The 12,487-nt window shown below is 61.3% G+C and overlaps 1 protein-coding gene across 2 annotated transcripts in view; it reads left to right on the top strand.

Annotated features, from left to right (window-relative positions):
- NACC2 (NACC family member 2) overlaps window positions 1-11,978 on the top strand; it is a 76,287-nt gene extending 64,309 nt beyond the window's left edge. For both annotated transcript variants that reach the window (XM_070518342.1, XM_014863791.3), the window contains exons 3-6: window positions 2,355-2,519; window positions 4,825-4,930; window positions 5,462-5,559; window positions 7,003-11,978. In XM_070518342.1, the coding sequence (XP_070374443.1) occupies window positions 2,355-2,519; window positions 4,825-4,930; window positions 5,462-5,559; window positions 7,003-7,502 (869 nt within the window). In that variant the 3' untranslated portion in view covers window positions 7,503-11,978. The remainder of the gene's footprint in view (window positions 1-2,354; window positions 2,520-4,824; window positions 4,931-5,461; window positions 5,560-7,002) is intronic.
- Window positions 11,979-12,487: the final 509 nt, after the last annotated feature.

Raw genomic sequence — 12,487 nt, 5'->3', positions numbered from 1 at the left:
TCTGCCCCTGCCCGCGTTCCCCAAATTCGCTGCTGGGAAATGCCGCTCACCCCCCAACCCCCACCCCCGCCCAGTGGCCACCGCTGACTACTGCCCAGGTCCGTGCGGTGGCCCCGACCACGGGGCTGCTCACTTGGGAAAACTCCCTCCCTCACCCTGGGATTTGGCTGTGGCCAGACTGAAGGCACAGCGTGCCAGCCTCATCCTGTGCTGACTGGCAGTGTCTCCCCGGAAAGGGGCTGAGCCCCAAGGGGACAGGGTGGAGGGGTGTCCTGGGGGTCCCTGATGGAGATTTGGGTGACTCCAGAGTGGGCGATTCCAGACTCGGTTGAGCGGCAGGTCCAGAGCAGCACGGGGGCTCTGCACCCCGACCCTGACCTCAGGACTGGAACCACCATCCTGCCTTCTCCTGGGGGACTCTCCTGGGGGTTTTGGATGCTGGCCTTCCAGGGGGGTCCCCTTTCCCTCCCCCTCCCCCACGGGAGCTTGGTGTGAAGACAATTTGGGGCTCATTCATGCTCAGGCTACTCCAGGTTCTGGGGGTCTGAGGCGCGTGAGGGCAGGGTCTGCCCGCCCCCCTGCTGAAGCCCCTTTACCGCAGCCTCACCCCATGTGGCCTGCCACGCCTGGCCTCCCCAGGCTCAGGTGCCTCTGCTGAATTTTCCGGTGACCCCTGAGGGGATGTCACAGTGCAAAGGGGACAGCTGGCCAGCTGGAGGAGCAGGTTAAGCCCAGCCCTGCCCTCTGGGTGTCTATCTGAATTCCGGAAGTTTCTGTAAGCCACCCGCTCCTGCCTGCCCAATGTCCACTAAGGCTGCTGAGGAAAACCACTGTCCTTGGCAAGGAAGACCCCACCCTGAGCGTCCATCTGTGCAGCCTGAGGGACTTTCCCACAGGTAGAGCCTGCCCTTGTTTCCGGGTGGGTGAGGAGGGACGGGCCCTCCGGCCTTTACCTGCAGGCCTGGCTGCTCAGCCAGGTGTGCAAGGGGAGACCCCCGAGCAGCTGTGATTTCTCAATGATGACAACTTGCTGAGGGCAGACCGCCCTGGGGCAGGGGGGGCGGTGATCCAGAATTGCGTACGTGCTGGGGGCACGGGGATGCGGGCGGCAGGGCCCTGTCCTCCCCTCTGGGCAGGGCAAGGAGTGCTAGACTGGTGGTGCGTGCACCCTGAAGGGGGAGGCTTGGGATGCTGACCCTGTGGGGAGGGGGGCGTGGGGGGCTGCAGGGCTGCCGGTGCCCGTGGGAAGATGCGGAGGGTCACAGGGACATGGGGGAGGAGCAGGGCAGGACTTGGGGGTGCACAGCTTGGCCGGGTGCTCTCCACTGTGGGAGCCTCCATGTGGTGTCTGCCCCCTCCTGGCCTGGCTGCCTGCTGAGTCCCCTGGCGGGCACTCTGAGGGCAATGGGCAGGCCCACACTCCTCTCGGCACTCCCCTGTGCCTTCTGGCACCTGGCACAGCAGTGGCTGTGATGGACACCCAGCAAGTGCCCCACCGCCTCTCTGAGCCCTGCGGGGAGCCCTATGCCAGCTGCAAGAGACCTGCCGGAGGCCTGTGGCCAGGCCAGGCCCGGCCGGGTGGGCGATCAAGAGGGCCAGGCAGTCGTCTGCTTGATGTCTGGCCTGTGGTGCAGGTGGGGACGGCAGAGGGGGCCTCACTTCCTCCTCCACCCCTGTCCTCATTGCAGCTGCAGGTCTGGCATGCTGAGGGGTCCCTAACTGTCCCCCGAGCAGTGGTTTGTCAGGGGCATTCCCAGACGGCACGAAGGGCTGGAGCCAGGCGGCGGAGACACCATGTCTGCCCTGCCGGCTCTGCCACCGCCTGGCTTCACTGCTGGCAAATATTTATGGAGCTGCTGCCCGGCCAGGCCTACATGGTTCGGCCTCTGGGGAGGTGCCCACTCACGGGGGGCCACGTCCCCCCACCTGTGGAGGCCGTGCTATGAGAAGCAGGCTGGGGGACAGTCTGGGGCCTGCTTTCTCCCAGCTTCCACTCCGTCAGCAGAGGTTGCCCCTCCCCCCGCCTGCCCTCCATCTCCATTCCACAGGCTGCTCTCTTTCCTGTCCGCCCCTCCGCCCCAAGCCCTCCTTCCTACCTGACCTGCAGGCCTCTGCTTGGTGCCTGCAGGGCCCTGAGCGGCCTGGACCTGGGTGGGTGTCCCTCGTCTGCCTTCCTCTGCTCCTTTGTTCGCTCTGGTCCTCCCTGCAGAGGCAGGACCAGGTGGGCAGGGAGGACGAGGAGGGCAGAGCAGGTCTGACTGCTGCCTGGGTGGGCCGGAAGGATGTCCTCCCCTCTCCATCCCTGCCCCTGGCTCCCTGGGGACGCCCTAACCCGGTGGGTTCTGTGCCCACAGTGCAAGAGAAGCCAGAGCCAGTGCCGCTGGAGAGCCGCTCCTGTGTCCTCATCCGCCGCGACCTGGTGGCTCTGCCCGCCAGCCTCATCAGCCAGATCGGGTACCGCTGCCACCCCAAGCTGTACTCCGAGGGGGACCCCGGTGAGAAGCTGGAGCTGGTGGCAGGTGAGGCTGGCTCCCCACCCCGTCTATTGTATGCAGATGCTTTGCGTTTATTTTTTTCTTTAGAGCTATGAACAATGTACTCATCACCAATCAGTCAAAAAAAGATAGAACATCTTAAATTTCCTCTAATTTCCTTTTAGAAGAATGTGTCATTAAGAGGAGTTATTCAATTGAATTAATTTAGCATTTTAATTGAATCCCCTGGGCTGGTCGTGCTTCTGATTGGTGGGGCTGCGATCATGATTGTGTTTTAGTTTAAGTTGCAGATGAAACCAAGTCGAACCTAGTTCACTAGGCTCCCTCACCCACCCCGGCGCCGAGTGTCCACTTGCAGCATCTGGGATAATGACCGGAGGTTCCGAACGGCAGCTCACAGAAATGGGATTCTGTGAAAACAGCACGATTGAGTCCAAAAGCCCATTAGGGCCGGGTGCCTTTGTGAGAAATATTTATTTTATCGGCGTTGCAATGCATTCAGCCCCACAGCTCCTCGTGGGTCTGTAAGGCCGTTCCTTGGAGGGTGAAAAGCAATGGTGCCAGCATCCTGGCTGCTGGACCTGGAGCCTTTCTCCAGGAGCCCCTTCCCTTGGTTCTCCAAGGGCGTCCCAGTCACGGGCTGGCCAGGACCCAGGCCCCTTCCCTCCTGCTCAGTGCTCTGAGCAGTTGCTTCGTGAGCCGCTGAGCCCCTGCTGCTATCTGGCGCTCCCAGCCGCCACACCCTTGGCAGCATCGTGGATTCTGCCCGAGCTGTCCCCTCTGTTGGGAACCCCCACCGCAGAGGGCGGCTTCAGAGCTGGGTGCAGGTGGGTGGCCTCACCTTTCAGCCGGCAGGACAGCAGCCAGGTGGTGGTGGCTGGTCTGGCCAGGCCAGGCTGGGTAGGGGCCTGGTGGGCAGTGCCCTGAGCCACCTACAGGCCGTCACTGTTGTGGGCAGTTTTGCTCAGAGAGGGCCAGTGTCAGCCTGTGATGGATGGCAAGAGCCAGGCTGGGGCCTGGGGGTGGGTTCCCAGGCTGAGGGGCTCACCAGATGCGCTCATTCCCAGGGGAGGCCTTGAAGGAAGGGCTAGCCGCCTTCCCTGGCCTGGCCCACAGCCGGATGTCAGGTTGCCACGCCCCACTGGGCCCCAGGCCCCCTTTACAGATCTCCCTACAACGAGGGGCTGTCCAGCTGTATGGCTGGGGGTGGCCTGCTCTGCTGTTAGGTGTGCGGCTCTGCAGACGTGCAATGGGTGCACATGGGGACCTCAGGGATGCCCTGCATGTCATGGGTGGGGACTGCAGACCACAGTGACCAGATGATGGAGGTGGTGGTCTCCCTCCAGGATCAACCATGCGCTTATTTAACCAAAGCTGCCAGCAGGGAGGGCCTCCCTGAAGCCTGAGTGGCAGCCTTTACAGGGGCAGAGCCAGCCCGGAGGCTGCCGAGACAGGGGTCCCACAGATAGGAACCCTGACCCCAGGAAAGGAGCTGGCCTTGTCCTTGTCTTTCCCCAGTAAAATTCAGCACATGCTCTGTAAAAATAGACCGTGGAGAAAGGCCCAAATGAGCCCGTGGAGGTTCCCCAGAGCCCTCAGAGACCCGGGGCATTGGCACATTCCCTTCAGTGGCTTTCACACCATTTCTTCTCCGAAGTTGGGCACCATCTGACTGTTGCGTCAGCTCCTTTTCCATTGGCAACATGCAGTGTCAGGAGGCCTCCCCCTGCTCCTGGCGAGTCTGAGCCTGCAGCCGGCTCAGTCCTTGTTCACCTGGGCCTGGTGGGGCCCCCTGGCCTTGCCAGGCTACCATGCAGGCTCGCTGGTCACACTCTGCCCTGGGCTGGCTCTTCCCAGCGCACCTGGAGGAGGGCAGTGCTGGCCAGGGGAAGCCCCAGCCAGGCCTCCGTAGTTCCAGCTCCCCATCCCTTGGTATTTGGGGAAGGGACCAAAAGACAAGATAGAGTGTTTCCCAAACCGAGCGAGGGAATTCCCTTGAGGCTGGAAGGGTAGTTTGGGGACAGCCCTTTGAAGCATGTGACCGTGGCTGCTTCCTCCTGGTGACGGGGCCTCAGCACAGCAGAGAAGGCCTGGAGCCACAACCCCCGGCCCTGTGGGGTCCCAGGCTTGGATGGGGGCCTGGGAGGTGGCCCTGGCACGTCCCGGGGTCCCGCTCTACGTCGGGAAGACTTTGCGCTGCTCCCATCCTTTCTGGCACCCCTCGCCCCCACCGGATGCCTGTTCTGGCCCGACAGCCCCCGGGAAGCTCACGGCCCTGGGTTTTGGGGGGCGAAGCCCAGGGCCTCACTCTCACATCTGGCGGCTGCAGGCTCCGGGGTCTACATCACGCGCGGCCAGCTGATGAACTGCCACCTCTGCGCTGGGGTGAAGCACAAGGTCCTGCTGCGGCGGCTCCTTGCCACCTTCTTTGACAGGTAGGGCCCTCAGCGGTGCGGAAGCTTCTAGAGTCTGCATCAGCGGTGAGCCGTCCGGTCTTGAGGCCCCACGCCTTCCTGACTTCAGCCCGCAGGGTCGGCCCGAGGCCTGTCCAGTCCCCAGGAAGGGGGCGAGTCCCCCTGGACAGGACCTGTGTCTAGGGAGGGCCGGGCTCTCCTGGCATTTCCAGGAAGGCTTGTGGACGCCCCCCTCGCTCCCCCATAGAGTGAAGAACCCCACTGGCTCAGCTTCGTGGGTGGGTCACAGGAGCCCCTTCCCTGCGGTGGAGCGCCCCACCCAGATCACCCAGGGCACTTTCCTTCCTCCTGCCCCTCGGAGGGCGGTGGGGCCCGCTCCCCACCACTGCACCCCAGCCCTGGGAGATAAACACAGTCCAGGGTGAGGCGGGTGGCCTCCCTGCCCGGTGGGCTTTCCGCTCCTCTGTCCTGGCGTGTGGGCAGGGGAGGCCCATTCCCGCTGGTCACCCCCGGCCGGCAGCCTCACTCTGCCTCCTTCCCATCCTCCACCAGGAACACGCTGGCCAACAGCTGTGGCACGGGCATCCGTTCGTCCACCAGTGACCCCAGCCGCAAGCCTCTGGACAGCCGAGTCCTGAACGCTGTGAAATGTAAGAGGGGCTGGGGTCTCCAGGGCGGGGCGTCTCCAGGAGCTTCTGCCCCTGGCGCCAGGCTGCGGGGTCAAGGGGAGAGAGAGAAGAGCGGCTCTCAGAAGCCAGGTCTCGAGGTGCTAACGCTCTTGGTAGGTTTCCAGGCGTGATGAATTCAGCTGCGAAACTATTTTAATATGTGAAATAGATCTAATTTTCCTTTTGGAACAAAACCCCTTATTTACATTTTGAGGTTATTTTGAGCCTTTGCCATCTGCTCCGCCGGCTTCTGCCTCCCGCTGCTGGGCGCGTGGGGGTAGAGCCCGGTCCATCTCCGTGGCAGACCGCCACCCCCATCCTCGCACCCCCAGACTCGGAAGAAGCCCACCGGTGCCCAGCATGGCCCCGACTGCACCAGAGCACGTCCTCCTGTAGCCATCGGCACACGGAACTGTGTCTTATTTCCCTTCTTAAAAAACATCTCTTGTGAGCCTAATTCTGTTTTAGAGCTGAGGGGCCTTTGCAGTCAGTAATTACAGTCCCAAAGCCTGGTGTGCCAGTGGGGGTTCCGGGAAGATGCTGGGAGGGAGTTGCTGATGCTGCCCCGTAGCAGGGCTCGTGGTGCGGGGGGCTCGCCCTGGGGGACCTGCCTCCAGGTTTCCTGCTGCTCGGAGAGCTGGGTCTCATGGCTCCGGGTGGAGAAAGCAGAGGGTTTCTATTATTAATGATGATGACCATGACGCCCATTGCTGCTCGCCAAGTTGGGCTGAGGACGGGGACGAGGAGAAGTATTGACTGGCTCCTTCCTCACTCCTTGTCCAGCCTGTGAGGAGGAGCCTATGTCAGGCCTGGAGAGGCCCTAGCCTCACAGTGGGCAGCCGCCCAGGGCTGCTTGAGCCCAGCGCCCTGCCCTGACACCCACTCCGGCCAGGGCGGGGATATCTATCAGGCCCTCAGATCTGGGTGGGTGAGACAGAGAGGGAAAGTGAGGCCCAGAGGTGCTAAGGGGCTTGCCCAAGGCCACACAGCCAGCCAGTGCTCAAGGAGGCGTCAGACCCCTGGGCCCTGTGCTTACACTGGAGCCACAGCCACGCTGATGTCCCTCCCCTGAATGTTCCAGCCAGAGACTGTCCCAGAAGAGCCTGGCGGTGAGTCCGTGACAGTGGTGAGAGGGGGACCTCTGGTCTGTTCAAGCTGAGGCCAGGAGAGGCCTGGGTGGCCATGTGGTCTCCTCTGTCAGTGGGGAGTAGGATGGATAGTCCCTGGAGGCCAGCCAGTGTCCCTGTCCCCACTGGCCCAGGAATAGCTAGTCTGGCGTATGGTGCTGTGACCCCGGGTTTGTCCAGGGTGTCCTGGTTCCCTGGCCCCTCGGGAGGTTCGGGGTCAGCAGTGGTGGAATTGCTGCTGGGCGGGGGGCAGGGGGGACCACCCTCACGCCCGCCTCGCCACGCCCTGTCCTTGCAGTGTACTGTCAGAACTTCGCACCCAGCTTCAAGGAGAGTGAGATGAATGTGATCGCCGCGGACATGTGCACCAACGCCCGCCGGGTCCGAAAGCGCTGGCTGCCCAAGATCAAGTCCATGCTGCCCGAGGGCGTGGAGATGTACCGCACGGTCATGGGCTCCTCGGCCGCCGGCGTGCCCCTCGACCCCGAGTTCCCGCCCGCTGCGGCACAGGTGTTCGAGCAGCGTATCTATGCGGAGCGCCGCGGGGACGCCGCCACCATTGTGGCCCTGAGAACTGATGCCGTGAATGTCGACCTGGGCGCCGCCAACCCCGCCTTCGAGGCCAGCGAGGAGGCGGATGGGGCCGGCTCGGTCATCCAGGAGGTGGCCGCGCCCGAGCCGCTGCCCGCTGATGGCCAGAGCCCCGGGCAGCCCTTCGAGCAGGGCAGCGCCAGCTCCAGCCGGCCCGCGACGCCGGCGGCCAGGAGACAAGAGGGCTCCTACGCGGGGACCTTGTAGAGGCCAGGAGACGCTCAAGGGACCGGTACTAGAGCTGCTTGCATGCGTTACTAATACGACAAATGTGATCAAGCCACTTACCTACTGAACTGCTACTGTTGCCTGAACAAAATGTGATTTTTATTCTGCTTGTATTTAAAGTTGATGAAGGAGACAAATGCATTCATTATACTGTAAACGGTTAGGCCCCTGCGACCCTGTGCGAGAGGTCCCAGGGCTGTTTTTGATACTCGAGAGTTTAGTCGCCTGCCCCTTCTGGGGGGGCAGGGGCGAGAGGCCCTGGTGCCCCCCTCTGCCCACACCCCTTGTCCTTCCTGCTCCCTCTGCCCCAGGGGACGAAGCCTGAGGCCGGCAGAGTGGGGGCATGTGACACCGTTCCTTGCCCACCAGGACTCTGCCCACCCCGCTGGGGCCATGGGCCAGGGCTGGGCACCCAAGGGCCAAACACCTCTTGTTTTTCCTTCTTCCTGAGACTTGGGGGTCAGGCCTGCCGGGTCCACCATGCGTGTGGGGTGTGGGGGTGTGTGTGTGTGTGTGTGTGTGAGAGCATGTGCAGGGGGCATGGTGAGGGCCCAGCGATGGGCCTTGCCAGTCACTGGCTGCAGAAAGTGTTCTTGGCTGTACCTGTGCTCTGCCCCACAGCCTTGGGGTCTGCCCACCACCCGCAGCTCTTGGGCCACCAGCCCTGAGTGCCCGCTGGCCCCCACCTGGCCACCCGCCGTCTGTGGGGTGAGGCCGCCCCCGGTGCAGCCCTCAGCCACGCTGGGATTCTGTCTGTTTATGTTTTCGTCTTAATTCAGATCTATTTCATATCTGGTTTGGAAACTTTCAGACCCAAAAGAGCAAAAAATTAGGGAGGATGGGGTGTCCCTGCCCCCCAACCCACTGTGGCTTGGGGGTGCATCATCTGTATACCATGTCCCCCACCCCTGTCAGGTCTCACTCACCTCCTGTTGGGGGTGGGGGTCCCAGGGGAGTGCAGCAGGTTGTGTGACTGGTGGAGACAGAGGCCACGTGAGAGCTGGCCTGGGGGGCTCCCTCGGTGCGGGCCCCCCCGAATTGTGCTCCAAGCCCTCGGGATGCACCTCTGAGACTGCGGGTGGGGGGCCGTGGTCGCAGGACTGAGCTGGGCTGGTTAGCATGGGGCTGGCAGGAGCAGCCGCAGGTGGGGAGGTTCTGGACTGCATGGCTGGGGCAGGAAGGAAGGGCCACGGAGGTTGTCGTTGTGTTTGAGGCTGGTATGCTTACTCTGAAGTTTAGTTGCTAGTTTTTGGGGAGAGGGGCACAGGTTGTCCAAAGTGGCTGCTCGTCCAGGGGCTGCCTTGCTCCCGAGTCCCAGGCAGCCCCAGGCGTGGTCAGAGACACCGCCTCCACTCCCAGGCTTGAGGGAGCTGTTGCTGCTTCCCTTTGTCCCTAGTGCTGAGCGAGCCCCTCCACCCTGTGCGCACAGGGCCCGGCAGGTGTGGCTCAGCCCCACCCATGCCCCACAAAGCTGAGCCTCCGCCAGCTGCAGGGCCTCCTGCCAGCTGCAGGGCCTCCCGTGGGGCCCAGTGTGGGGCAGCCTGGGGGTGCTTAGGCCCTTCCCTCTCGGGCTCTCGTTCCTGCTGACCGCAGCCCTTCGCTGTGTGGGAGAGACCTCCGATGGGGTGGCGGCTGCCTCCCAGATGGCACTCGGCCTCCCTGGCCTCCTCCAGCCGGGCCAAGCATGTGCCTGCCCTCCAGAAGGATCTGATGGCTTCCGGAAAGGAGTGGGGGGACTCAAGGTGGGCCCGTGCGGGCTAATCTTGGCCCCGGTACCCGCCCCTCCCTGCCCCAGTGTAGGGAGGTCCAAGCCCTAGGGTCCTGGGCCTGAAGGGCTCAGGTCTCCAGCTCCTGCTCGGGCCTCCAGCCAACCATGTGGCCCAGAGCTGGCCTCTCCCTGCCTCTTCCCTCCCATCTCAGCCCAGGTGGGGCTGGAGCTCACACAGCCGGGGCCCCACAGCCCACTAGGGACCAGGACCGGGTCCTCCTGGAATTGGGAGGGGGCCGTGGTGTGGGGGAGGTTCTGGCGGGGAGGCTGACCCCACCCATCTCCTCTCTGAGTTTCCCTTCATCTGCTCCCTGCCCCCACCCCAATTTGCACTTTAATTTGACCATCCCTGGGGACCTTCAGGAGAGGGCCACCCGTCCTTGCTGTCCACAGCAGGGCTGGCTCTCTCTCCCTCTGTCTCTTCCACTCCAAAGTGGGCACGGTTCCCCCTCCCCTCGGCTGGGATCGGGGGTGCAGCTGGCCTGGCGGAGGAGGCGGTGGCCGCACAGAGGCCTGACCGCTGCTCAGGCTAGCACAATGTCCCGCGACCTCTGTCCCTCGATTGTTTATAACCGCCGTCTGTTTCATTGTCCTGGGTAAGGAAGGCAAGAGCTGTGGGTGAAACTTTAATAATAATTCAATGTGAATGGGTTCTGAGCTCTGCCTGGGCCCCGGGCGGGCCGGGCCGAGCGTTTTGCACTAATGTCCCGCGGTGGACGTGGTCGGGAGCGTTTGCAGACGGGCATGGCTGATGATTGTATCTGCCGGGGCGCTCCCTCCGCGTCCAGAATGTTCCGCGGGGCGGGCGGCGGTGGGCCTGGGCTCGGAGGGGCCTTCCAGAGTGCCTTAGCATCTTTTGATCATTTTTCCCAAGGAAAACCCATTAAGAAAACCGGACCCTCCCCTCCTCTGTTTACAAGACGACTAATTCCTGTCCCGCAAGCGTGATCCCGACTCACCCTGACCCCGTAGACCGAGAGACGAGCCACTCAGTATTTATGAGATGTCTGCACCTTTATTCCTGAGCTTGACTATTAGCAATACACATATACTACATAGAGTCTATTAGAGAGCTAAGTTATAGCAGCGCCTTTTGCAGGAGGAGAGAAGGGACTGGACCGCGTCGGAGCTGATGGGGGCGGCTGGCCTGGCGTCCGGCCGCCGCTCTGCCCTCTCCTGCCCTCCCTGGCGGGACGGGATGTGCCCCAGGAGGCAGCTGGGACAGAGTGCAAAAGGTCCAGGAGAAGGGACCGGGAGATGTGACAGATACTGTGAGCTGGGGCGGCCCCGCCCGCCCAGCCGGCGTGCCTCGGTACTTGAATTCTGTCTTGTGTTCTGCACTGTGTCTGGTGTCGCCCAGAGTTCTCTGTGGTTGCTTCACTTTGCATTTGACTTGGTTGTCTTATTTGCCCCTGAATGTGGATGCAGCTGTGGACGAGAGGCCGCGGGGAGAGACCTCCGGGTGCACAGCCTGCAGCCCCCACCCGGCCATCGTGGTGCTGGGCCGGGGCTGCAGGAGCCTGGGTTAATTTCTCTGTGAAAACTCCGGCGTCTGCGTCTAGAGCTGGGAGGAAGGCAGAGGTGGGGCCAGGGAGGCCAGGGAGCCTGACCGGTCCCCATTTCACAGCCGGCCCCAGCTGCTTACTGCTTAGATTCCCCTCAGACGGGTTATTTTTATGGAAATACCTTGCCGCAAGCGGAAAAAGGCCTATGGCCCATTAACCAACTGCCAACTCTGAGGAAAGCTCTGCTTGCCTCTCCAGCAGTCAATCCCAGAGCAGATTGAGAGTTCGTAGCTGCCTTGAGCTGTAACTACTGTTGCAGACGCGGCTGCTGCATCCATCCGTCACTGTGTCAGCCAGCCGCTCCCAGGGTGTCACCCGCCGGAGGCACACAATGTTTCTAACACGGCAAAGGTTTTTGGTTTTTGTTTGTTTGTTTGTTTGTTTGTTTTGTTTCTTTGAAAAAAATGAAAAGGAAAATTATGCAGAATCTAACGCATTCAGATTGGACAACCTGCTTGAATTCTGATCAATCGCTTCATTGTAGCGTTTTGCACATGATTGTAATTTTTATGTCAAAAGAAGCCAAACTTGCAATACTATTTTTAGCAGACAAAAAAAAAAAGAACTAAGTATAAAATGTATAAATATTTTTGACTTGAACATTTGGATGGCACTGGGTGCAAATAGACCATTCATCCTTTGGACGGAATGTTTGGGGAAAAGAGACTTTTAAAAAAAGGAGACGGTTGTTGTGAAGTCTGCTGAGCCGTCAGTAGTGCTGTAACTCACGACTGTTATAAAATGAATACGCAAATTGTTCCTGTGCTGCATAAAGGAGAGTTGTCTCCCAAACCACTGAGTTCCATTTCAGCCACAGAAGATGCTCGCTTTTTTTCCTTTCGAAGAAGGAGGAACCTTTGTTCTTCCTGCGTCCTCACGCTCCCTCAATGCTGCTACTTGGCAGAGTCAAGACTGTTGCTTTTCAGCCACGGCTGACACCGTATCAATAACTCCAACAACAGAAACGTCCGCCAGCAACCGGGAAACCGAGGGCTTCTAGCGCGCTCAGAGCCGAGTCGTAGGGTGGAAATCCGTTATGTACAAACAAAAGGATGTGATCGTTAATTGTAAAGCGCTTTGTAAAATTCACATTTACAGAATAATAAAGTCAGTTCAAACCCACGTTGCCTGTGCTTTGCTGGGCTGGTGGGGTGGGGGGAGACATTGAGAAGCTGGGGGGAGGTGACAATGAACTGTCCCAGGAGCCCCGGGTAGGGTAAGGGGCCGTGCCCAGGCTTCTGGCCCACTACCTCCCACTCCTCCTCTTCCTGTCCCTCACAAGGGAAGAGGCTGGTGGACAGGATGTCCTGGGAGTCACGTGCCTGGGGGAGGGCCCAGCCCGGAGTTCTGATTGATAGGGTGGGGGCAGGGCACTCTTTATTGTCTGTGAACTAGGAGAGATGCTTTCGGGGGCTCACCTGCCTGCCACCCACCAGCTGTGCAGCTGCCTCCCTTTCCTCCCCTGCCACCTCCTCCTGGGTCAGGTCTGCCCCCAGATGGATGGAGGGAGAATTGCAATGGGCGGGGCAGGTCACCAGGCCCAACTGAGAGCCCCTGGGACCAGGCCAGTCCACTCCAGCTCCCAGCCATCTCTGAAACCCCGGCCCCGGGCTGGGGTTCTCAGATGCAGG

This window comes from Equus asinus, chromosome 10 (assembly GCF_041296235.1).
Source record: "Equus asinus isolate D_3611 breed Donkey chromosome 10, EquAss-T2T_v2, whole genome shotgun sequence".
In the NCBI taxonomy this organism is placed as follows: Eukaryota; Metazoa; Chordata; class Mammalia; order Perissodactyla; family Equidae; genus Equus; species Equus asinus.
The sequence above is the reverse complement of the archived record's forward strand: the minus strand, read 5'-3'. Positions and strand labels throughout refer to the sequence as shown.